This window comes from Vicugna pacos, chromosome 8, assembly GCF_048564905.1.
Source record: "Vicugna pacos chromosome 8, VicPac4, whole genome shotgun sequence".
Lineage (NCBI taxonomy): Eukaryota > Metazoa > Chordata > Mammalia > Artiodactyla > Camelidae > Vicugna > Vicugna pacos.
The window spans coordinates 17,465,860-17,488,719 of record NC_132994.1 but is presented as its reverse complement, the minus strand read 5'-3'; the positions used below and the strand labels follow the sequence as shown (position 1 = coordinate 17,488,719).

General features: G+C 38.4%; 1 protein-coding gene across 1 annotated transcript; it reads right to left on the bottom strand.

The window, feature by feature from the left end:
* Nucleotides 1-1,738: 1,738 nt before the first annotated feature.
* LOC140697956 (cilia- and flagella-associated protein 206-like) lies at nucleotides 1,739-17,806 on the bottom strand. The gene is made up of 8 exons (XM_072966360.1): nucleotides 17,633-17,806; nucleotides 17,432-17,527; nucleotides 12,965-13,084; nucleotides 11,638-11,836; nucleotides 9,960-10,100; nucleotides 7,435-7,628; nucleotides 5,278-5,421; nucleotides 1,739-2,186 (listed from the first exon to the last, which is right to left on the bottom strand). Exons 1-8 carry the CDS (start codon nucleotides 17,804-17,806, stop codon nucleotides 1,956-1,958), a joined length of 1,299 nt encoding a protein of 432 aa, XP_072822461.1. The 3' UTR covers nucleotides 1,739-1,955.
* Nucleotides 17,807-22,860: the final 5,054 nt, after the last annotated feature.

The window sequence follows — 22,860 nt, the reverse complement described above, 5'->3', positions numbered from 1 at the left end:
GTTGGTTCCACTTGCCTATTATGTACAGTATGTGGAGAGAGCTTGAGGGGGCAGAAAATGAACCAGGGAGATAAAGGATGTATTTTGAGAAGTCTTACATAATACGTGAAGGCGTTCTTATTTTCTCCCCTGGAGAATGAAAACTCTTTTAAGCGAGGAAAGTAAAGGTTGAGGGGAGGGAGCCGGGTCACCTGGTAAGATTTGTATGTTACAAAAATTATGCCACTGATGAAATCAGTAGGACTAGGTCCTAAACTACAGCAGTGGCAGTGAGAACAGGGAGACTTGGACCTGAAAGACAGTTTAGGTCAAATCAGCAGGGCTTGATGACTAGCTAAATGTAGGGGCTGTGGGAGAAAGACAGGAAGTTTTTAATTTAAGCTACTAAGTAGGTGGTGATGCCTCTGACCATAGAAGGAACTACAGAGGGAGAAACAAGTTCAGCAGAGAAACTAAGTCTGGCCTGTGACCTGCTGAAATGGCAGTGATCAGATGACACAGGGTCCTGCATCTGGTTGGAAACCTTTAGAGAGCAATGGGCTTGGGTAGACCGTGGAGGTCCTGGGACAAGATGAGTTTGCCATTTGCTCTCGCTTCCTTTACTCTGATTCTGTCCTACTAACCGGGTGATTTTCTGATATTAAGTTTAGCTTTTCAAATTATATTTGATATTTTTATTCACTTGGCAATTCTACTTTCAGCCCTAACTTGATGACCCCAAATTGGGACTTATTAGACATTCTATTCTGTGTTTAGGAATCTTAAAGAATCAAAGGAGGGTTGATTAGAACAGGGAAAATTAAATTCCTGAATCTGCCAAGTCTAGTAGTAGCTATAACCACCCCACCACCTTCAGGTACAGATTCCCTCCCACCCCCACCCCGACACCCACACCCAGTCAGCCAGCCAATCTTTAACCTCATTTTAAACTACAGGTATGAAGATCAAGACAACTTAGAAGTAGGTCTGCTTAAAGTTTACTGTGATAATATCTGTGGAAAATAGATTTTAAAGCATATTCATAAGTAACTTTTAACCTACATAGAAAAAAATTATAAACACCTTAAAGAATATTTTTTGGCTTAGGTAAAAGTCACCTAAGCCAAAAAATATGCTAAATATAAACGATCTCCCCAGCTGCTAAGGCAGGTTTTAACAGTCCCCCCACCTGAGAACCTTCCTTATCCATGCGTGGGTATTGGAAGTATCTAAGGCAGTAACAAAACTATAGTTCTAACATTTAGCTGTCAGGAATTCACAGGGCCGCTAAACACAACTGCTCATGGAATCAGGCAAACAAGGCAAAGGAGTCCAGTGGGAGCCCTGGAAGGCTGCAGGGATTGGAACAGGAAGTACTTGCCCCACATTGCTCCTTACAGGACTGCTGGCCAAGTGTCATTGGATGTTCTGATCTTTTCAAGAGGCCAGAAATCCAGATTCTATATAAGATTTCCAGATTTTAAAGAAACATCATGTAGCCCTTTGTTCTAACTTTCAAATTAGTGAGCTTTTATTATGTATCAGTTTAACGCATGTTAACATTTAACAGCTAATGAAGCTGAATATATTGACTATGGTTTAAATTTTTAATGAATAACTTTACATATGATTTTAGAAATAAGCTTCTAGCCAAGTCATAATAAAATCTTATAATATATTCATATCTAAATTGTACCTAAGAATTTCAGTCTTAATGTTGCCAAATTTTTTCTGACAAGTCAAAAAGGAATGGACAGAGTTTTACTTTTCCATTTTAATAGAATGAAAAATGCATTACAGAAAACAATTTTTCATTTTTTGTAGCAGTTTGACAGTAACTATAAATGAGAATCCAAAAAATATATACAACCAACCACTGTGCCAACCCCACAAAATTTTCATGGATGCAAAACTGCTTTAAGTATTTGCCATTGTTCATAATTTGGTGGTATATACATTGAAAACATGGTCTCTAACTAAGTTTCATCCACAGCTCTGGTTAAGTTCACCTTGACTCCGTGGGTGGTCTTACTCTTGCCCCCACGGAGACCAGCTATGTAGATCTGGGGCCTGGGCACTCGGCTGCTGCCTTCTGTCATTGACTGCGTGCTAGCATCCTTTGAAGGGTACACCTGGGAACAATTTTCTCTTCTCATGTGACTGAGATCAGTTTGTACCGAGTGAGTAACTTTCTGGCGCAAATTGGCCTAAGTAGAAAGAGAATACACAGGAATTAACATCTCTCTAAAGAACAAGTAAAATACTCTCAGGTACCAGTTAATAGCTGCCTTTTCTTTTTCTTCCCCCCCTCTCAATTCACAAAGAAATTAGTCCTATAACATAGCATGTTTCTGCAAAACATTAAAACATTAGAAAATGTAGAACATAATAGAAAATAAATACTCTTTGCTGAGAAGTCGGAAAATAGATTAAATCATGAAAATGGACCCAAAGAGAGAACACACAGATTCAGACTTTTTAATGGCTTTTTTTCTTGGAGGAGGGGGTGGTAATTAGGTTTATTTATTTATTTTAATGGAGTACTGGGAATTGAAGCCAGGATTTCATTTGTGCATGTTAAGTATACACTTTACCACTTAGCTATACCCTAACCCCAGATTCAGACTTACAGTGAACTCAGTTCTTTGTTAGTATAATCTTCTGATTCATTCATTAGTATACTTTGAGATGTAGACAACTTGGATTTTTTCCACCAAAAATGGTGGAATGGTTTTTTTTTTTTAAAGACAAAAATTTAAGATTTCCATTGTCTTACTTAAATGGGCTTCACCCAAGACTTTTAATATAAAAAGCTATGATATTTCCAGGTTATATTTTATATTATGCTACATTTTGCTTACTCCTTTTACGGATTATTAGTAAACATGAGGTTAAATAGTTTACTCAGGCTGGAAAGGAAGGAGGAGCTTATAAAAAGGAGGATAAGAGTTTTCCTGAGGTTGTGATCAAGTCCAAGGAAAAAACTCAGAAGGTACTAGAGAAGGTGAGTTAAGAGAGACCTGGAATTAGAAGAAATTCAGAGTTTGAGATGCTGCAGGTGACTGAAAACCACCTACTTTTCCCCCCGCCACACAGCTTACTCTCTACATGAACAAGCCTTTACTATTCCTGTGTCTCTATTAGCATAGTTTTGCTATTCAGGAGACTCCTGCCAAAGCAAATAACTTGATTGTTCAATACAGAACATCTTGAAAGGTACATCAACTCTTCAGAAGTGAGCATTAACACACAGAATAAGCCCTAGAACTCTTCGCACCCCTTGCCTCAAGATTCACCTTGCTATTCCCATCAATCCTGGACTGCTTTTTCGTGATCTTTACCCAACCCAGTTCAAGCCCCCAACCCAACCCCTGACCAACCCCTGGCACTGAAAGACCTGCCTTCAACCAAACTTCAAAGTCTCAATAAATCCTGACCGTGCTGTTCTCCCCATGAGCCACTGCAAAGCTCTGCTGAGGGAGTGGTTTTCCTGATGGCTTTAAACCACATCCTCTGCTTTGTCTTAACAACAGGTCCTGTTGGCAATATATGGGGAGCTGGCATTCAAGATGCTGCAGTTCTAGGAGATAATTAGGTCTAAGGTGAGACTCAGAATGAAATTGAGGAATGAGAAGAGAGAACCCCATCAGTGTGAAGGTCAGTCCCACTGAACACCCTATTCTCCTAACATTTCCAGTCCAGACCTAATCTACCACCTACATCTCACATATCCTGTCCAACCATCACCCCCCACTTCTCTTTTGCCTATCTGTATCTCAAGACCAACTTAAAATGCCACCTAAGTCAATGTAGTAGAATTTTTATTTCACTTCTATTATAGCACTTGTAAAGAGGAACTGAAATATTTTTCACATATCAGTGTCACCTGCTAGACTCTTAGTTCCTGAAGAACAGGTGGTAGGATATAAATGTTACCCAGTATATGTCTGAAGAGCTCAAGTGAGTCTCATGCACAACAGGAAAGAATACAGGGAATGGGAGCTTCATCAACTACATGACAGTAACTGGAAAGCTAATGGAACGATGATCTGGAAGGTATACCGGGAAGCTGAACCTTCCCCATCCCAAGAAATCGGGACTGAACAGTTGCCACCAGAGAGGGGAGCAATGGAAATGATGTAGTTAGTGAAAAGTGAGACTGAACACACAAACGGACAAAGGCTGGACCTTACATGACAGTAGAACTCTGATCCACAACCTCTGCAGCAACCTGTCTTGGAAGTCAAACCACAGCTTTGGTAGCTGTAGCAATCAGCCCAGAATAGCCCTATTATTTTTCTGCCTCCCCTTCCAGCTCTGGACCCAATCAGAGAAAGCCAAGTATGCTCACCAAACCAATCATATAAGATGCTTCCTGCTGCTAGTTAGCCTGCCTCCAGGTTCCCCGTCAACAACCTCAAATCAGAGACTACCCAAAGCCTTCACCTTTGTCACTATAAAGCTTTCTCACTCCTCTCCCCAGCCTTGAGTCTCTGCCGAGTGCAAGAGTTGGTAAGTGACTGCCTTAATACAGCAAGCTCTGAATAAATAGCCTCTGTTCTCACGTGAGTATTCATCCTTTATCTCCACACTTGATTTCAGTTAAAGAGATGGAAGAAATATATTAAAAGAAGACTACAGATATAAAAAGAGTTTGTTTCTTCGCGTTACAAATATTTGTTGTTTAAAATGACAAGACACTATACAAAGGGTGAGGAGGGGAATTCCACTGAGTCATGGATGTGAGTTTCAAAGACAGGCTTCAAGGGTAGGTACCTACTGTGATTAAGGTGACTGAGAATGAGAAGGACAAGAAAGCCGAGAGAACATGTTGACAATAAGAGGGAACAATATCTGTGATATAACAGGGGTAACATTCTACTCCAAAAAAAGTCCAAGAAAGAGAAGGGTATACTTTAAATGATTAGAGGAAGCCGGTCGGTTTTAAATACTAGCACCTCATAGGTTAGCACAATACATTAAAACTATTATATAGATCAATAGGGAGGTACAGAGAAAGAGAGAGAGAGAGCAAGTATCACTGTTCTAGTTACTGACTGACATAATTTGAGAGAAGCTTCACACTTCTGTATTTCCACATATATTTACAATTAGAATACAATCTTATAATGTAAAGCTGGAAAATTATAAATTATGCTAATTATTTTTATTTTAGAAAAAAAAACCCTGTGTACAATGCACTATTTTATATCACTAATTTAGCTTACCAACTCTGTGAGTGACAACATACTAAAACTCCCCAACCTAGAACTAATTTTAGAAAATATTGTTACAAACCAGTTTTATAGCTTGTCTTCTTAATTCCCATTCATTCCACTCATATGATCTCACAATTGTTGGTGGCAGTAAGTGTGTATCTGTCTGGGTGCTACTTTCACACTTTGTAATTGGTTTTGTATAATGTTTGTTCACATCTTTCATCTAAAAAAATGGAGTTTTGTCATTAATATTCATCAGAAATAAACATTATTTACAGATAACAAAATATTTAATTAAAACTAACAAAACATTAGGAAAACAAAATTTTTTCCCCTTTCTTGGGGGGAAAACAAGAATTTCTGAAATATGAAACATCCTTGTAAATAACAGAAGAAAAACAAAAAGCTCACAATTAGTGACCCAAATGTTATTATTTTCCTGGGCATTATGGATTTGTGCCCGATTTTGTGAACTTAAGGTAGGAGGTGTATTCTAAAAGGAAGCAACCTAACATCACTCGTTTCCAAGTTAAATGCCCCTCTCCAACTTTCACAGTTGGTTGCATGAGTAATACCTTGTTGCAAATGGACAGAAGTCAAGTATAGCTATTAAATATTAGATATAAATCACATTTGTTTATCAGAACATCTTTGGGATACATCTTAAACCCAAACTATGCATACATAGCAGATTGTTATCCATTTTAGTTGAATATGTTAATTTTTTCTGCCAAGACACCCAGAAGCTCACTATTAAAATATTAAGTGTTCAGTAAGTCCAGGTTAAACAAGTTATGATTATTCTGGAAATGAAGTTGCTGGAAGAGGTGGCAAAGGTTTAAGAAACTCAGGCCATAGTAAAGAGGAGGGAGAAGAAATTAATTTCTTTTCTCAAATCAAGAAGCAGATAATCACTGAGTGCCTACCATTTAGCAGAAGATACAATTTTTGCCTTCAAAATGATCTTATGATAGAGTTAGGTAGATTAAAAGATGCTCAAAAGATAATTAACATTGTTATACAAGTAAATGGCAAGTGAAAAATAATAAGGACTACAGCATTGAGATACGGAGGGAGAAGACTCACTTCCATTGGTGTTGAAGGTCAGTGAAGGGTTAAATACACAGAGAGGGAAAAACAGGATCAGATACGTAGGGGAAATTTGTTCTTTTTTTTTTACATTTATTATTGTTTTAAGGTTTTTTTTGGGGGGGGGTAATTAGGTTTATTTATTTATTTAATGGAGGTACTGGGGATTGAACCCAGGATCTCATGCATGCTAAGCAACAGCTCTACCACTTGAGCTATACCCTCCCCCAGGAACCTTATTCTTTAATGGATAAATATCTACATACAGCACACCTTTCTGGTCATCTGATTCTAGCCTTTTATTGTCTTTGTGCTATTTTACAACTCCCTAAATTAGAAATAAGTGGTATCAAGGCCAAATAATTCTTGTCTATAGACATGCAAATTCATAATTCTTTCAAGGTTTTTTATGGACCTTGTAAAGCATCAAGTATAGCCAAGACTCCTTAGAGAAGAAAGGGAGAGATAACAGATACTCTGTCAGATATTAAGACTTATTGTAAAGCTATAGTAAGACATAGGTACAGGAATATTGTTTAATTGATTAATTGAACAGAAAAGGGAACCTAAAAAATAAGCCAGAAAATAAGAGACGAAGAGGAAGAAAACGAGGACCTACAGCAGGAGAATGTGACCCCCACGGAAGCCGGAATCGTCACCTGCTCCGTTCACTGGGCCGAGAACTGTACCTGGCACACAGTAAGCCACTCAGTAAATGTCTGCTGAATGAATTAACACATAGGTGCCAACGCACAAACAAACACAACTTCAGATCCATTTTGTGGTCTTTCAGACCACTGCAACTCAAATCTGTTAAATTACTTTACAGCTCTGAGCATAAGTTATCACCTGTGTTACCTGTGCTGAACTCCTTCAGTGTTTCAATTATTTATCTAAACATCGTCTTTCTCTTTGGGATTTTTCCAGTCTAATTCATCAACTTGACTCCTTATCTTGTTTCCATTTATTCTTTGTGGATTTCCTTAGTTTCCAGCTTCAGATGTGAACCCCTTTCAGATAACCTGTAAAGGCCCTCATCTGACCCTGTCTCTGCCTGAAATGGGGAACCATTCTGCAACAAAATGTAACTTTTTAATTAACTATGCTTTTAAATGTCATAAATTTTTACAATACCAATCCTGCTTACCTGAGAACATGGAATAAGGGTTTCAAACTGTTGATGAAGTTCCAGCAGCTGAATTAATTCTGCATTTTTTTTGGCTTTTTCCCTAATTATATCAATATAATTTTCAGGATTTTCTGCAAATGAATATGCAGCATCTCTAGTATTGAAAGTATAATACTTTTCTTTATATTTCAAAATTCCAATTGCTGGATTTCCTGGAAATTAAGAAAGGAATTGAATTAAGTATGAAATATTTAGTGATTCTATGTTTGTAATACACCCACAGAACCATTTCCTAGACATTCCATTTTTAACATACCACTTACGTTTTAATTTAGCTAAACTGTTACAACTAGCAATTTTAAATTATATATTTTGATAAATTGTATTTTATATAAAGTTCAAATTAATTTTATATTTTTAAAAAAATTTACATTATGATTTTATATAAAAATATTTCGCTATCTGGATATAAGTTGTTTAAAAATCTTTTATGAGAAGCCAGTTAGTCATCTGGCAGGTTTTTCAAATCTCCTTAAACTAAACTGACTACTAAGAGCATTGTTTTAAAAACAATTCTATATGAACTACAAATATGGGACACCTATTCCTAAATGTAAATTTGCATGTTAGAAAGCATTTCCCACTGTGAAGAGATACTACATAAAACACAGATTTTTAAATATCCACAAAGTTTGTATGACTTATATAGGATACAATAATACTGTCTTATTTATCCTTTTCAACAAATATTTCTTGACCCTGTTCTTGGCATTGAGGATATAGAAGAAAACAAATCAATAAATATACCATAGGCCAGAGAGTGATCAGTGCTACAGAAAACAACAACAACAGAAAATAAAGCAGGTTAAGCATGTAGTAAAAGGAAGGAGGGTGAGGTTGATATTTTAAATTGCGTGATCAGGTACAGAGCTATCCAGGTATGGGGGACTGAGCTGTCCAGGCAGAAGGAACAGCAAGTGCAAAAGCTCTGGGGTGAAAATGGGCTTGGAATATTCAAGAATAGCAAGAAAGCCAGTGGGGCTGGAGCAGCGCACAAGAGCAGGAGTGGTGGGCAGTCAAGTGAGGGACACCCTCTAAAGAGGACGCAGACTGGAAAGCCCAGCATCACCTGGGGAGTCGAGCCACGTGGTCTGCAGTCCTGAAGAAGGAGGGGGTCCTACAAAACGCCTCCGAGGCAGGGCAAGTGGCTGCTGCCCAGAAAATAATGTATGAAGTAGAAATAATGCAGAGGGCAGAAATGAAGTCTTAAGACCAGCTTACTCAGAGAGGACTCTAAAACCCAAAGCCCTACCAACCCTTTTGCTTTTCTCCCCCTTTCTGAGAATCATAGTTGGTGGGAGCTGGAAGGGACCAAGCAGACCTCTTTGTTGGTCCTTCTCCTTTTCCTGACGTGGAAACTGAGGTCCACACCAGGCATGAGGATGGCTGAAGGTTACCCAGTTTACTGATGGTTCAACTGAGACTAGAAACCAGACTCTCCTAATCCCTGCCCATAGCTTTTTCAACCCTATCATGCTACCTGTGTCATCACCCTACATTCATGTTTCTCTGGGTTTGTGTCTCTCATGACCCCCTTCCCTGCTTATTTGTGAAGAGAGAAGAGAGGGAGGGATGTAGGGAGGGGGAAGGGAAGAAGGAAGAGAAAGGAAAGGGGAAGAGAAGAGAGAAGAGAAGAAAGAAACCATCTACATTCTATTGCCTTTTACTTAGTGCTTTTTACTTCATGGCTCTTGACTGATTTCTCCCCAGTATCAATGGCTCTCATGGGACCTCAGAACATTATTCTCTCAGTTCCCCAAGGTGAAACTTTTATTACTCCCATAATGAAAAAAATCACTACCATTAAAAAAATGAGTCAGTGTGTACGTTCTCTAGCCTATGTACAAACAATCCCAATAATTCTTTGCAATAATTCTATTCCCAGTTCGCACAGCACCTTTTGGATAATGATTTCATCTCAGTTTCTGATCTACTCTTTGTTTTGGAGAAACTCTAGTTTTATATATATATAAAATAGAGAAATTTTACTTAGTAAAATATTGGCCATTTCCATAGAGAGATCTGACTTATCCAGAAATCCTGATCTAGGTTAATGGAATGGAACCAAAAAGTGACAAAGAATATTTTTTAATAAACATATCAGTCAAGCTAGTGTAGCTCTTAAAGGTAATTACTTTGGAAGATGACATATTTTAGTAATGCCACATAACATTTCTGGAATCCCTCATTGACATATGAGTTATCCCCCTGTTATGGTCTTGTAGCATCCGTATTTCATCAGATACACATTCCATCACTTATTGCTTGTACTATAATTTCTTGTTTATGTCCGTCTACCAGGTCATACTGCAGGCATTTCAAAGATAAAGACTTTGCGTCATCTTTGTAGCTCGTTTCCTAACTCACCAACAGATTCCATGAAGTTTTACAAAGTGAATAAGGGAGTGACAATGATGGCACTTCATTCAAAAGAAAAAAAAAAAAACTGGGGAGGGGGAACAGTATTATTTCCAATGATGTACCTGGAAGGAGAAGACCATCTGTTGTAGCAAATGTGTAAGGACAAAATCCCCGATACTGAATTAACAATTTATCAAAATTGGCTGTTGTTTCTGGGAAAAGCCACTCCAGTTTTCTGAAATCCGCCAGATTCACTCTATCTTCTGAAATGAAAAAGGACAAGAAAAACCTTATTCAATGGGAAGAGTAAATCACGCAAGGGAATGAGCAAGAGAGAATGGTTGCTACGTGACTAAAACGGAGATAAGTCAACTTCATTCAAGATGGTGTAGCTCAATAACTTAAAAACGTGGCAAAATACTTTGAATATGATGCTTATATACTAGGACTGTTACTTCTCAAAACAGATGAGAATGCTCTAAGCAGAAAGAGCCAAGGAGATGTCGCTTAGTAACTTAATTTTGATAACAAGGTATGTAATTTTTGTTCGTCTCACTTTTAAAGTCTTCCTAGTGTTGCTAATACTGCTAATTTTTTTTCTCACACAAATAAAAACATACACGTATGCCCCTGGGTTCTTAGCTTTTGCAGCTATACTTACATTCTGGGCCTGGCTCTGTACCCAAACAGCAGGCACCACAAATGACCCTGTAGCTACAACTAGAGGTAAATGTGCACTTGGGAGAAAACAGACCTTCTTCCCTCTTTTTTCTTGATATGCCTGAAAGCCTCAAACAATGATGAGATGTGGCAAGTGTAAATTAAATTCTTTCAGAAGAACATTGGGTCTCCTAAGTCACTGGGGCGGTAACTTGATAAATAGTTTTCTAGTGAATAAAAAGTTTTGATTTTTAGTAGAAAATGACATGTCCTACCAATAAGGTTGAGTTTAATATTCACTGTTGAAGTGACTTTAATTTTTCAATTTCATTTAGTATTTGCATAGATATGCTGTTTGAATAAAACGAAATGAGTAGGGAAAACTTTAACTGGAAGGATGCTTTTGAGTCCCTCTGATTTAGTTTTCAGATTTTATATATCCTAATAGTTTAAGAATGAAAACTACCACTACATTTTTATTTTTCACTTTTACAAAAATAGAATTTGAAAAGGAAATTTAGAGAGTAAATCATCTAATTTTACTTGCTGGGAAAATTTTCTTAGGCAACAATTCAAATCTCAGACTCTATTTTGGCATTTCTCATGAATTTTAAGTTGTCTTTAGCTAAGACTGAACAGACCAAAAAAGTAAAAAGAAGTTTATTGATAAAGACAACCTTTCTGTAAGAATCAATGCATCTCTAAAAGGGCCTAAAATAAGCTCAGTTTTACAGGGAAAACGCTTATTGATTTATAAATATCAACCTGAATCTGGAGTAGATAAATGGCAAATAGCATGCCAAAGAAATGGTGCTTTATATGCGACAAATATAGGAAGGATTAATATCCTTTTCTACTAGAAATCAATAATAAAGTCACTAAGACTACAACAGAAACACAGAAGCACAGAAAATCATTGTTAACTAAAACACTAACAATAATGTTAGGGATGGTCATTGCTGGACAGCAAAATACTCACTTTATATATTTTCACATTTTCTATAATAAACATTAGTAGCCTTATAATCAAGAAAGATGTTTAAAACTTTGTCAGAAAGATATAACATGAAAATTTTAAAACAAGAGTAACTTTATTCTTGAGGTAATTTTAAGAAGAGAAAATAACGGATGATTTACTACCTATGTGTTCTTTCATTCTATACATATCAGTTTTCACTGTCACTCCATCAAGAAGGTCTTGCATTACTTTCTCAGGAAAGAATAGTTCATGAGCCCCCAGAAATGGCTCAAGGTGAGTCATCAAATTACTGAGGATGCTAATCAAAACAGTCTCATCCTGAAAGCTGGTCCACACATTGGAAAGGGCAATGAAGATGGGCTGAGGAAGAGTCAAAAATGTTCAAAATGTCAGTATTTAATAAAATTATAAATCACACTGCTCTTAAAACTAAATACAAATTTTTGTTTATAAAGAAATTAATTCTCCTGTAAGTCAATGCAAGTCTTATGGGGTTAGATAACAGAATCTCGGTAGAAATCGGACTCATAAATTATGAGAGAATAAACTTGTATTTTATTTCAAAGGATTGTATTTTGGTATGACTGTCAGTAAGTTAGTTGACTCAAAAGAGCCAAGCACATGTGATCACCTAAGAAACCTTTATGGATGCTTCACCTCAAAAGTTCTAAGGGAAAATATCTTCTTTAAAAAAAAAAAAGCTAAATATGACTCATTATAATTAGATTTATGTGGCTCAGTCATGATTCAAAAGAACCTAGAAAGTTAAGGGACATATCTTGGACATTTCTTGTGACCTGCAAGTTAAAGATTTCACATCAGTGAGATAAAATATTTTTCAGTCATATTAAAGGTCACTGACTTACAGAGCAAATACAAAATTAATCAGTCCCTACTTACAAGTGAAACAACTTAGCCTTTTGTTACTTGGTTTTTAAAATCAAATGCTGGGAATGATTTCAGAAAATTATCAGAGGCTCACAATGCTCTATAAAATGCTCCATATGTATCTTGTACTTCTTTGGGGCTCCTGGATTTACCCATAAGGTGGTGCAGACACTCAGAAAGTCAGAATAAGTGCGAGCCTGGTAAACAAAGCGATTATTATCTGTCTTTTCAGAAAGGTCACAAGTCACGTCACCTCTTTGCTGAAGGTAATTTCCAGCCAGCTACTGTGAACACGCTTTCAACAATACACTATGGATTATTTTTGTTGCCACAGACAATACTAATATTATGGTTATAATCATACATCTTCACTTTGATCTATAGCAATTATCTACCAAGGGACTCCTCTCATCCAACCTAAAAATACAGGTTATATGATTATTACTGTAAAATAACCAAAAAGAACAGGATCAACTTGTATAAAGCTAATATTATCTTTTTAGTAATTAAATATAAGTAAAATTACTTCTGATCTAATTTTATAGGACTTAAAAGTATATTCACCCTTAAACAAGGTCAAAGTTGAGGACAAATACTTACAAAGACTTGTGATGTTGGGACAGCCGTCTTTGATTTCACAGTCATTTTTAATTGTTCCAGTTGGGCTCCTAACTGCTTTATCATCATTTCCACTTCTCGAGCACAAGTAATTATATCTGACTGTGAAGACAACATGATTTGCATTAACATTTTTATAACTTTACTACAAAAATTATATGTGGTTTAAGCCCTATCTGCTCCCCTCATCTCTGAAGGCAAGCTCAGTGAGAGGAGGGTTCTGCTCTCTGTGGTGTCCCCAACACCAAGAACACTCCTGGCAAATGGACACTGCTCCAGAAATACTTGTTGAATGGATGAATCTTTTGAAATACAATGGCTACAATTTTTCTCAGATGTATAAAGGTACTCTTTGATATTCAGTATAACTACATTCCCAAGTAGCAGACAGCTTACAGAGCTGTTATTTTCGCATTACTCAAAGATAAAATTAATGAGGTGCTCCTTTGAAAACTTTTTTTTTGCGGGGGGGGGGGGGTAATTAGGTTTGTTTGTTTGTTTATTTTAATGGAGGCCCTGGGGATTGAACCCAGAACCTAATTCATGCTAAGCATGCATTCTGCCACTGAGCTGTACCCTCCCCACTGAAAACCATTTTAATACCAAGATTTCTAAAAATTACATTCAAGAATGCAGAAGACCTTTAAAATCACAGCATTGAAAGAAAAACAATGTATTTCTGATACTACAACAGTAATCTGAAAATCAGGTGCTAAATGCTGAATCTGAAATAATTGCTAACATTTATTCTTACTATATGCTAAGCACCATATTAAATACTTGTAAGTACAAAAAGAAATAAGTACAGATAAGAAAACCAAAGTACAGAAAGGTAAGTAAATTGCCCAAGGATAAATAGCTAATGAGAGGTAGAATCATGGTCCTACACCAGATCTTCTGAGCCCAGGGCCCAGCTCTTACCCTAAGACGTGACAACGTGACACTTCCCAAAACCTGCCCGTAAAGATCACTCCACACCTACTCCCCCTAGCTGTCTGCAGGCTCCATTCACAGACTAGGCATGCAGAACCTCTTGATTTTTCCTGATAATGTCCTAGAACACTCACTCTGTTTACATTTTACCAAAAAGAATTTGTTCACACCATGTGGAATTTTTAGTTGTAAAGCGAGTCCTCACAAATAAAGGGAAAGATAATTCCTGCTCAGGGATTAGAATTAAGATTGTTAAAATGTCTACCCAGAGCAACCTACAGATTCAACGCAATCCCTATCAAAATTCCAAAGGCATTTTTCAAAGAAATAGAACAAACAATCCTAAGATTTGTATAGAACCACAAAAGACTTCGAATAGCCAAAGCAGTCTTGAAAAAGAACAAAGCTGAAAGCATCATGAATCCTGATTTCAAATTACACTACAAAAATCACAATAATGAAAACAGCATGGTATTGGCATAAAAAGAGGCACATAGATCCATGGAACAGAACAGAGAGCCTAAAAATAAACCACAATATATGGTCAATTAGTTTACCACAGAGGAGCCAGGACTATACAATGGGGAAAGGACAGCCTCTTCAATAAATGGTGCTGGAAAAACTGGACAGTCACATGCAAAGGATGAAACTACAACACTGTTTTCTATCATGCACAATCAGTTCAAAATAGATTAAGAACTTGAACGTAATACCTAAAACCATAAACTGCTAGGAAAAAACATAGGCAGTAAGTTCTTGACCTCAGTCTTGGTGACAGTTTTTTGGATTTGACACCTGAAACAAAGGCAACAAAAGCAAAAATTAGCAAGTCGGACTGTCTCAAACTAAAAAGCTTCTGCACAGCAAAGGAAACTATCAACAAAATGAAAAAGCAACCAATGGAATGGGAGAAAATATCTGCAAATCACATATCTGATAAAGAGTAAATATAAAATACATAAAGAAATCATACAACTCAACAGCAAAAACAAACAATAGAATTTTAAAATGGGCAGAGGATCTGAATAGACATTTTTTCCAAAGAAGACATACAGATAGCCAACAGGTATATGAAAAAGTGCTCAACATCAGGGAAATGCAAATCAAAACCACAATGAGATATAACTTCACATCTGACAGAATGGCTATTATCGAAATGACAAGAAATAACAAGTGTTGGCAACAGTGTGGAAAAAAGAGAACACTTGTGCACTGCAGGTGGGGATATAACTTGGTGCAGCAACTATGGAAAATGTAGGGAGGTTCCTCAAAAAAATTAAAAATATAACTACCATATGACCCAACAATTCCATTTCTGGATATTTATCTGAACAAAACAAAAACAATAATTCAAAAAGATACAGGCTCCCCCCTCCCCCACGGTGAGACCATCCAGCCATTAACAGAAAAAGTTTGCAAACCCATGTCCAAGATGATCAAGACTTCCATAAATAAGAGAGGTGAGGACTGCCAAACCAAAAACTACTTTATTTTAGCTGGTATATAGGTCCCTGATTCCAAAACAACATACTGAATGTTTAAACACTAAATTAAATACATATAACCTACATATTCTGACCTGTAATTGTCATCAACTTTGAAAATACACCTATTAAATGGGAACATATGTTATTCTTGAAAATAACGACTGATCTCTAAAGGAGAGTAATCAAGTAAGTTTAGATATTTGTATAACATATAGGACTTTGGAATGGAATACCATTTTTAAAATACATATAAACTTTTTAGAAACAAATGCTTTTTTAAGCATTATTTTCTCTAATTTCAGTTTAACATTAGATCAAGATATTTCTTCCTCACTCCCGTCATAAATTCTCCAGTACGAAATTTCCATTATTAGCAATTTCCATTTTTTCAGGGAAATATCAAAAGTCCAGACATGTAATCACTGTAAATTTTGCTAAGTGTTCAAATCATGCCAAAGGCCAGTAACTATAAACTTAGCTCACAGCTCCACAGCACTGAGGGGGCACACCAGCACAACTGCATTGTTCTCTCCATCTCACAAAGTTCCCATGAGCTCCCAGGCAATATTTGTCTCTGCATGGAAAATGCCCCCCAAAGGAAATTAATAGTCTGGAGTTTTTTTTTTTTTTTCCAATTATATTTTACTGTATTTTAGCAGGGACATTTTTTGTAATACTTGAGAACTTGGAAATTCAGGAAGTCCCAGATAAATAAATCCTTTGTGACTATCCGGAAGCTCTGGAAACTGCAATTTTGTATTACCAATTTCTAGTGGGCATGTGAGATTTAAAACATGACCGAGGCAAAACAAATAGCTACTGGCAATAAACCTAAATCTGTACATTGTTGCCATTACTTCAGCTAATGCTTTGACTTACATAATTCTGAAGTTGCCTTCATCATTATTCTTGCTACTTCCACTTTATGTTATCAAAATAATTCTGTTTTTTTCCTTCACTTCCTGTGTTGCTCCAGGAAGACTCTTAAGATTGGGCTTATTTGAAATGGGAGAACGCATCAGAGAAGCAAATGCAACTACAATGTCCTCTGGGCAGGGATTGAATGATAAACGTGGCCTTTTCAACCAGGAAAATAATTTGGCACCCACGCAAAGAGCTTTTCTTTAAATATTTGTTCAACATTTATTCAGAGAGAATCCAAGAGCTCTATGTGAGACAGCTGGGGAGAGAATCCGGGTGTTGCTCAACCTCTCGTAGCTACCGCTCTACCATCCAGAAATTTAGCTCTGGTCCTAACTTACACACCCCACTTAGCAAAAAAAGTGCTGCGAAGCTAATCAGACTGACTCACCCTCAAGAAATGGCAATTAGTCATCAAGTATTAATACTCTAATGGGCCATCCCTGTGGAAGGGGTGGATCTCACCCTCTACCCAAAATATCCTAAGTGTTCTAACCACATACAACAGTCTCCTTGGAAGTAACTCTCTTAATGACTGCTTTCTCCATCTCACTACGGCTTCAGTGCTATTTTAACGCCCCAGTGATGTTTTCAGAGGATGTTCCGCGGCCCAGCCGCTGTTTAGGCTCTACACCGGCAGCATGCCCTTAAGCCGGTGAGCATCCTAGGGCAGGAGGCGCAGCAGAGACCGCAGTCGCGGTGACCCGGGCCGGGACGGAGAACGGTCCTGCCTCCCGCTGGGTGATGCGGTGATGCGGCTCCAGCCCGGGACCTGAACCCCGACCACTCGCTGGGTCCGCCGCAGCCCGGGCCTGCCTGAGCTCGGCTCCCATCCACTACCAGCTCGTCCAGGCAGGCGCGGTCTCGGGCCGCCGAACTACCCCGCTCGGAGCCCGCCGCAGTGGGAGGCTGGCTGCCCCGCGCCGCCCGGACAAGCGGAGCAACACAAACTCCTGACGCCTGACGCCCGACGCCTCCGCCTGGCCACGGGGCCCCGGAGCCCGGCGAGGGCGGAGAATGCTTGGCCGCCGACAGGTGAAGACGAGCGCAGAAGCTCGCTCGCCGCCGCCCCCCGCGAGCACCCCCATCCCAGCGGCCCCGACCTCACCTCTTGGGGCAGCCATGGTTCCCCGACAGCCCTGCGCGGAACTGACGCGCGCCCCCTCCGCGCGCGCGCACAGCGCAGGACGCCGGGGGCGGCCTCCTGTGGTCATAGAGACGAAAGCCGCTCGGCCTAGAGCGCATCTCCGGTTGCCGGCCGCCGGCTTCCCCTACAGCCAAGCGCTGAGATCAGGCTCAAGAATCCCACTGAGACCGAAAAGGAGAAGACCCAGATGGAGGGGAGGCCTCCACCGCCCAGTCTTTGTTGACAACGGCGTAAAACTCGGTTCCAAGGCGTCCACTTGTAAACTACAACTCCCGGCCGACTAAGGAAGCGGAAGCGGGGAGCGCAGCGTTGCCTTCTGGGAGTTGTAGTCCCCATCAAAGTGATTTGGCGGCAAGTAGGCTTTGGGCTTTGACTTAGTGATTCATGCCTCTCAAAGCTGTTGCAGAACTCGTAGAGTAACAGAAACTACTTGGCAACTTTGGCAACTTTGGCAACTTTTGTTAACTTCCTCCTCGCCCATTAACTTCCATTGTTACCTCTTATTTAAACGTAATATAGTTTATATTACATATGATTCAGAAGTTTTGTGCCTGTGTCCTTACGGTTAGCATTGTCACTCATTGTATTTACCTAACCAGACTTTATAACTGCATGATCTTCGCACAACTAAAGGCGAGAGGCATTTACTTCAACTGCTATAATGTCCACTTTCACTAGAGCATATTAATTAACATAAGCGATGTTAGAAATAATTCACTGTGGAAATGAATGGCTTTCAAGATAATGTAGATTGGTTAGAAATACTATAAAAGTACTTCGGTTCTTACAGGAACGTGGGTACAAGATTCTGAGATGCCCAGCAGCCTACATCTTCTGTGGCATGATCTTTCCCCAAAATGTTTTTAAAGGTTTGAGTGGTTAAGGTTATATACCATTGTTTGTCATGAAATATGCATATAGATATATATAGTCTATTAATATTATTGGAAAATTTTGCATGCCTTATTAGCATCACATTAATATTAGCAGGGTCTCCTAGGAGACCACAATTTATATAGTCGGACATTTAATTAATTTCACTTTGGAACAGTGGTGGATCTTCCCTCTACCTGGTTGTTTGTGTGCTCACTGGTGCTAATCACCTCTTCCTGTAACTGGTACAGTTCTCACTTACAGAATTATTCGTTTCCTTGTTGTGTATTTTCTTTTACATACACTTAAAGAAGAACTCATATGTACTTTAAATTAATGGCAAAAAGTTTAAATGTTTTATCATACATTCCTTCTTTTGTTTTATAGCCACTGCCTTGTATGGTTTTTATCTCTTCCCATTTTGAAGGATCATTATAGTTTCAACTTACTTCAATTAATTATAATTATTATCCTTTGGACACTAAAATTGTCCCACGATGGTCCCTGTAAGGTTAATCTTTTCTTTAAGTCTGCACAAGCTTTTTGAAACATTTTTAAATTTCTGGCAATGGGGTTCCAGGCCAATCTTGATTTTACTCTGTCCTAGACCATGGAATCAAGTACCCTTCAAGGAACTATCATTCCTTCTGGTGGGGAATAGTGTTACACACACACACACACACACACACACACATCATAATTAGGGTAAAATGCTGTTGGGCTGGTTTTGTGGCATTTCTGGTTCACATAATATATCATGATGCAGAATCCTACTTTTCTTGTAAATTTCCATAGCCCATGAAGAATTTCTACTCTATTGGCATCAGCCTTGAATATATTTTGTTGCCTCTTGTCCAGACCTGATCAGCCCAAGACCACCAGGGACAAACTTATAATCAGATAAGAGTCAGGACTATTAACCCATTCCATTGAGAGAATCTGCACACCAGAATGACTGTGGGATGTCTCAGGAAACAAAGGGAAAGACTGTTATAGAATCTGGGGGAAGGATGGACTTAGGTGAAATTTTAAAAGAAGCAGTGTGATAGATTTAAAGTAGGGCTGTGCGTGAAAACAAACTTATGGTTACTAGTAGGGGAAAGGGTAGGGGTGGAGGGATAAATTGGGAGATTGGGGTTTGCACATACTAACTACTATGTATAAAACAGATAAACAAGGAGCTACTGTATAGCACAGGGAACTATATTCCGTATCTTATAAGAGCCTATAATGAAAAAGAATATGAAAGGAATGTGTGTATGTATAACTGAACCACTATGCTATACACCAGAAACTAACACAACATTGTAAACCGACTACACTAAAGTTTTTTTTTAAAAAAAAGGGCTGTGTGTGAAAAACCCAACATCAGATCTGGACTACAGAAAAGTCTCAGGATCCTGTTTCTTGGAAACTACAAAGTCCCAGATAGACATGGACAATTGTATTCAGGAGCCCCTTAAATGACGGCTTTGCACCTAGGTTACAAACTGAGGCTGCTTCTTTGTGTCAAATTTACTTACATCCTTCAAGCAAGAGTGGAGTGTTTCATTCTTACTGATACAATTTCAACAGCAAAATTTCTAATAGTGTATGATTTTAGAGAACAAAATTTTGCAGCGATTTAGAAAATAGACACTCAAAAGGGTGGTTGTGATTAGACTCTACAATTGCAGCAAATATTTGAGAGAAATGTTATTTTCCTGTTAACTTTGCAGCTGGCATTTCTGTTTGGTATCCCAGCCCAATGAACAGCCAGGCAGATATTTACATTCTCAATTCAAGTTAACTTTTACTTTCTCATTCTTAATTATCCTAAGTTTGGAGGGGGGGGGAATCAGTTTAATGTATTTCTTTTATGTATGCCTAGCTTTCTCTGCAAACCTTGGTTAGAGCAAGGAGCAGCAATCTCCAACATGTGAACCATAAGCTCAAGTTGCCTCATGATGAAATAACCTTATGCAGCTGTTGCTGTTTCTATTTGAGACCCTGTTGAGATTCCTGATGGTCACTATCAAACTGTAATATTTGTCCCAATACCCTGCTCAATTCTATCTCTGCTCAGGCATCAGAGCTACCCTGGTCTCAATGAATTGTGAAAAGAAGCCTGGTACTATCTCCATTGGTAATAAAGTAAAAGTGTGAACTTATTAAACAAGGAGACTGTGCAGGAAGCAAATACCAAAAGGCTTAAGGAAGTTGTAGTTCAATTCAAATATGGTAGCTGTATAATGGAATATTAAAAGTGATAAGGTTTAAAGTATAGTAAATCATTAACCATAAAGAACTGTGTAGATAAATGCAGATACCTAAACATGATTGTTTCCATGACAGCTGAAGCATATTCTGCTCATTCTATTATTAAGAAAACATCCAAAACCAATCTGGTAGGTTACTGTTATTTTAAAACAATTCTTTCCTGTGGTATACTATCACTAAAGACACACCAGAAGTGTTGTTGCATTTTAGAATTGAGAATTTTTTTTTAAAGAGAGAGAGAAAGACAAAGAAAAATTCAATGTCTGGACTAAGAGAGTTAAACATGAATAATCATCATCACTATCTAAACATGGCTTATTTGAGCTTCTCTCGCCTTTGCCTCTGCTTCCTTTTTTAGTTAACCGTGATCTTATTTCTCTTTTCCTGCCAGACAGTCACTGGTAAGTAGTCTGCACTTATTTCTGCAGAGTTCTGCTTAGCTGGCTGCAGTCTTATTTCTACCCAAGCCAACTCTGTTAGAAGAGAGCTGAGCAGTTGCCAATTCTGTTCCTCATCCTCTTTTGTTTGTTCATCAGACATTTACTGACAGTCCTAATGTGCCAAGCATTATTCTAGGCACTGAGAGCTAGAGAACAGAAAGTGGGGAAATGAGGATGGGTGAGCGGCAGAAGTAAAACACTGGGGACCCTCTCCCCTCTCGGCGGACATTGACAAGGCACTTACTGTACCAAAGCTTTACCTGTGTTAATGCAATCCTCTTGATAACCCAGTGAGTTGGGAACTGTTATTACCCCGGTTTTTATGATGAAGGAATTGCAGCAGAGACTAAGTAACACAGCTAGTAAGTAGTAGACCTAGACTTTACTTCCGTGACCACAGCAATTCTTTTATGTCTTTCTACTCTTCTGACTGGTCCTCTCTCTTATCTCTTCCTCCTCATTTCATCCCCACTCCTTGGGGATGACCCCCAAAATTATCTTTGTCCAGCTCAAATTCCAGTCACCTCTGCTTTCCTATCTTTGTCATTCCTTAAACTCAAATTCTCTAGTACTGAACATATTATCTTTTTTGACCAACAAGTTCTTCTTCCCAATTATCCTGTCTCCTCTGAAACCCTAGAGTAGAAACTTTGATTTTCCCTTCCCTTCCTGAGATGCTATAACCCCTTCATTAAATTTCACATTTGCCCCTTCATGTCATCCATTACCCCAATGCCCTCTTTTATATATATATTTTATTTATTATTGTATTATTTGATTATTTGATTTTGGCAGAGGTTAAGTTTATTTTAGGGGAGGTACTGGGAATTGAACCCAGGCCCTCTTACATACTAGACATGTGCTCTACCACTTGAGCTATACCCTCCCCCATCGCCCTAACTCTTTAACAACTTCCTCGCCATGTCCCCAACTCCAGCATCTCTCTCCCACAACTGACCTTCTGCTCAAGAATCTGCATGGTTTTCTAATATCCTGCTACAAGGAGGCAACAAATTCCTCTGCCTGGCTTTCAGTCCTCCAAAAGCTATACCAACCCTGTTTTCCCACCACTTTTCCAAAAGATTATCTCCTCTTTCCCTTCTGTTTTCTTCTCTCTTCTTTTCCAATAACTACTCTGCCACTGAACTCCCACCGTGACTATTAAAATAGTCACTCAACCAGTACCCTGCTTCCAGTTTGTCTTTCTTTCATTCCTTTTTTGTTTTTAATTCATTTATTCAACAAGATATATATAAATATCAGTGATATAAAAGTGGTTAAAACATAGTTCAAATTTCAAGAAACAAACACACTAACGGGGAGAATGCAGATGGACACATCTAGACCTTTTTCCTTCAAATGCTGCAATAAGAGTATGAATAAAACCCAGTGAAAACCCAGAGGAAGAGCAATTAATTCCCTCAAAGGTGAAGGAGAAAAACCTTTACTGAAAAGTAAAATCTGATCAACAGATTTCCTGGGGGTGTCTGTAGAGTCCATTCCAGGGACAGAGTGAAAAGCAAGCACAGAGAGTGGTGGGATTAAAACCGTTCATGTATTCAGAGAGTGTTGGTTCCACTTGCCTATTATGTACAGTATGTGGAGAGAGCTTGAGGGGGCAGAAAATGAACCAGGGAGATAAAGGATGTATTTTGAGAAGTCTTACATAATACGTGAAGGCGTTCTTATTTTCTCCCCTGGAGAATGAAAACTCTTTTAAGCGAGGAAAGTAAAGGTTGAGGGGAGGGAGCCGGGTCACCTGGTAAGATTTGTATGTTACAAAAATTATGCCACTGATGAAATCAGTAGGACTAGGTC

What these genes read in the sequence shown, in the direction of transcription:
- LOC140697956 (XM_072966360.1), bottom strand. Translation starts at nt 17,806, where the DNA reads ATGGGGACTACAACTCCCAGAAGGCAACGCTGCGCTCCCCGCTTCCGC. An exon ending in TCTTCTCCTTTTCGGTCTCA is followed by an intron (nt 17,528 to 17,632) that starts GTGGGATTCTTG and finishes CTATGACCACAG; the next exon opens with GAGGCCGCCCCCGGCGTCCT. An exon ending in TCCCAACATCACAAGTCTTT is followed by an intron (nt 11,837 to 12,964) that starts GTAAGTATTTGT and finishes ACTCTTCCTCAG; the next exon opens with CCCATCTTCATTGCCCTTTC.